General features: G+C 71.1%; 1 protein-coding gene across 1 annotated transcript in view; it reads right to left on the bottom strand.

Moving 5' to 3' along the window:
• LOC102371080 (acrosin-like) overlaps positions 1-2,519 on the bottom strand; it is a 4,759-nt gene that overhangs the window by 1,578 nt on the left and 662 nt on the right. The window contains exons 2-5 of the mRNA XM_025216388.1: positions 2,278-2,476; positions 1,899-2,164; positions 1,212-1,357; positions 7-69 (exon numbers count right to left, since the gene is read on the bottom strand). Coding sequence (XP_025072173.1) covers positions 7-69; positions 1,212-1,357; positions 1,899-2,164; positions 2,278-2,476 — 674 coding nt within the window. The remainder of the gene's footprint in view (positions 1-6; positions 70-1,211; positions 1,358-1,898; positions 2,165-2,277; positions 2,477-2,519) is intronic.

Genomic DNA, 2,519 nt, shown 5'->3' on the forward strand with positions numbered 1-2,519 from the left:
GGTGACGCCCACCACGTAGTAGCGGTCCGTCAGCTCGTCGCGGCACATGAGGGGTCCCCCGCTGTCGCCCTGCGGGGAGCGGGCACATTACTGACGCCGGAGCCGTGCCCCGGGGCTTGCTCCCCTGGGGAAGCCGGTCCAGGCCTTTCCTGCCCCCCGCCTCCCAGCCACATCCACGGCACATGCCCACCGGTGCCCAGGGACACGGGTGACACCGCTCCGGGGGCGGGGAGGGATCTGCCGGCCGGCTGCCTCCTCCCAGCCTGGCACGACCGGCCTCAGCAGCATTACTGACGCCGGAGCCGTGCCCCGGGGCTTGCTCCCCTGGGGAAGCCGGTCCAGGCCTTTCCTGCCCCCCGCCTCCCAGCCACATCCACGGCACATGCCCACCGGTGCCCAGGGACACGGGTGACACCGCTCCGGGGGCGGGGAGGGATCTGCCGGCCGGCTGCCTCCTCCCAGCCTGGCACGACCGGCCTCAGCAGCCCCGTTCCCGCCTTCTCGAGCCTCCGGCTCTGGCCTTGCACCCCGTCCCCCCGTCCAGCGCTCGGGGCCCAGGTTCAGCCCTCAGCGCCTCGCTTCTGTTTTGGGAGCAGCACATCTGGACCCTCGTTCCTGGCGTCCATTTGGCCTCGAACCCCGGGGACGGCACCGTCGCCCGTGCTGAGGAACGAGGCCCGGCCTGCGTCTGGCCTTCAAGCCGTCATCGTGGCCCCATCTCCGCTCCCGTTTCACGCGCCCGGTTGAGGAGCTCCTCGTCTCCATTTCCCTCTGGGTTACAGCTGGGGCTCGTCCTACAACGTCTCTCTTGCTCAGGGCCGTATGAGGAAATCCAGGCCCCCTCCGTGGCTGACGGTGTCCTCGCTAGCTCCCTTCTTGCAGAAAGGCAGCAGAGCCGCCGGCTCGGGGGCGTCCGTCCTGCCGGGCAGCGCAAGCAAAGCAAAGCAAAGCAGCTTCCTCTGCACCCTGATGTGGAGCGGCCCCGGCTCCATCCCGGACGTCAGCCCGATGCTACCGATGCTGGTCCAGGGGCTCGTGGCGAAAGACGCCGTCTCCCACCCGTGCCCACTCCCCCATCCCAGCTGCACCCGTGGTGCTCTGCGCTGCTCCCGTCCTCTGCCGGGTCGTGGCAGGGAAGCCGAGGCAGTCCGGCGCGGCCGTTGGAGGCCGGAGCTCGGCGGCGGCCCCGGGGCTGAGCCAGCACCACGCACCTGGCAGCTGTCGATGCCGCCCTCCTCGTGCCCCGCGCACAGCTGGGTCGCGGTGATGGCCCCGTTGTACCAGCGGCTGCCGTTGCAGGTCTCCAGGTCGATGAGGTGCACCTGGGCCTCCTGCAGGATGTCCGAGGGCTTCTGGCCTGCGGGCAGGGAGGGACGTCAGCGCGGCCCCCGCCCCAGGGGTTCCCTGGGCCACCGAGGCGCTGGGAGCTGCAGCCCTGACCCGGCTCCCGGAGCCTTTGGGCTTCATTTAGGAGGCAGAAGTGGGACCCAGGGATCCCCAGCACCACCCCTCAGGCTTTCGAGCCCCTGCCAGCCCACTCCCCAAGCCCTGCAAGCCCTCAGCAGCCCACACAGCCCCTCGCCCCCCAGCTAAGGATCGTGTGAGCAGCCCGCTCTAAACCAGGCAGCTGGCATCGGGCCAACCTGCCCGTGCGAGCATTGCCCCGCGCTACCGGGGGCCTGTTCCTGGGCTCGGCTCCCATCACAGCTTGAGGCCGTGGCTCCGGTCCCCTGCAGGCATTGGTCTCAGCCCCGTGTCCCTGGTGCCCTCCATGCACAGCCGTACTGGCATGTGCATGTGCATACACGTGTGCGCACACCGTGCATCTCCTGCCCCTGGGAGGAGGGCGCAGCTGGCCCCGTGGGGTAAGAAGGAGCCCCTTCCCCTCGGGGCCTCACTCTTCTCGTCGGTGACGCCCCAGCCGCTGACGTAACAGGGGGCGAAGGTGGCGACAGCCATGTGGGCGCTGGGCAGGCAGGCCGGCTGCGCCAGGTCGTTGAAGGCCACGGGGCGGTCGAGCCGGATGAGCGCGATGTCGTTGGCCTCGCGGCGCGGGTCGTAGGCCGGGTGCAGCACGGCCCGCTGCACCCCCCGCGTCTGCGCCAGGTCCGTCAGGTGCGACAGCTCCGTCACGCCCGCCACGATCCGCCACTGCGGCAGCACCCTGCGCGTGCATGCACGTGGGACAGCATCAGTGCCGAGGGCTGGGTCAGGCCCGCGTCCGTCCGTGCCCCCGCCGCAGAGGAAGGCTAACCCCCCCCCGGTTTGGCCGCTCACCTGCCCTTGGCTTTGAAGCAGTGTGCGGCCGTGAGCACCCAGCGCGGGCTGACGAGGGAGCCGCCGCACGAGTGCCGCGTGCCCTCCCGCGCGGGGATCTGGATGCTGACGAGCCAGGGCCAGGCCCCCGGCAGGGCGTCCGCGCCCCCCACGATCCGCATGCCCGCGTAGTCCGACGCCAGGGGCCGGAGCCCGCAGGCTGCAGGCGAGAGCAGGCGGGTGAGATGCACCGAGACGGAGGA

Source organism: Alligator sinensis, unplaced genomic scaffold (genome assembly GCF_000455745.1).
Source record: "Alligator sinensis unplaced genomic scaffold, ASM45574v1 scaffold961_1, whole genome shotgun sequence".
NCBI classification, from domain to species: domain Eukaryota; kingdom Metazoa; phylum Chordata; order Crocodylia; family Alligatoridae; genus Alligator; species Alligator sinensis.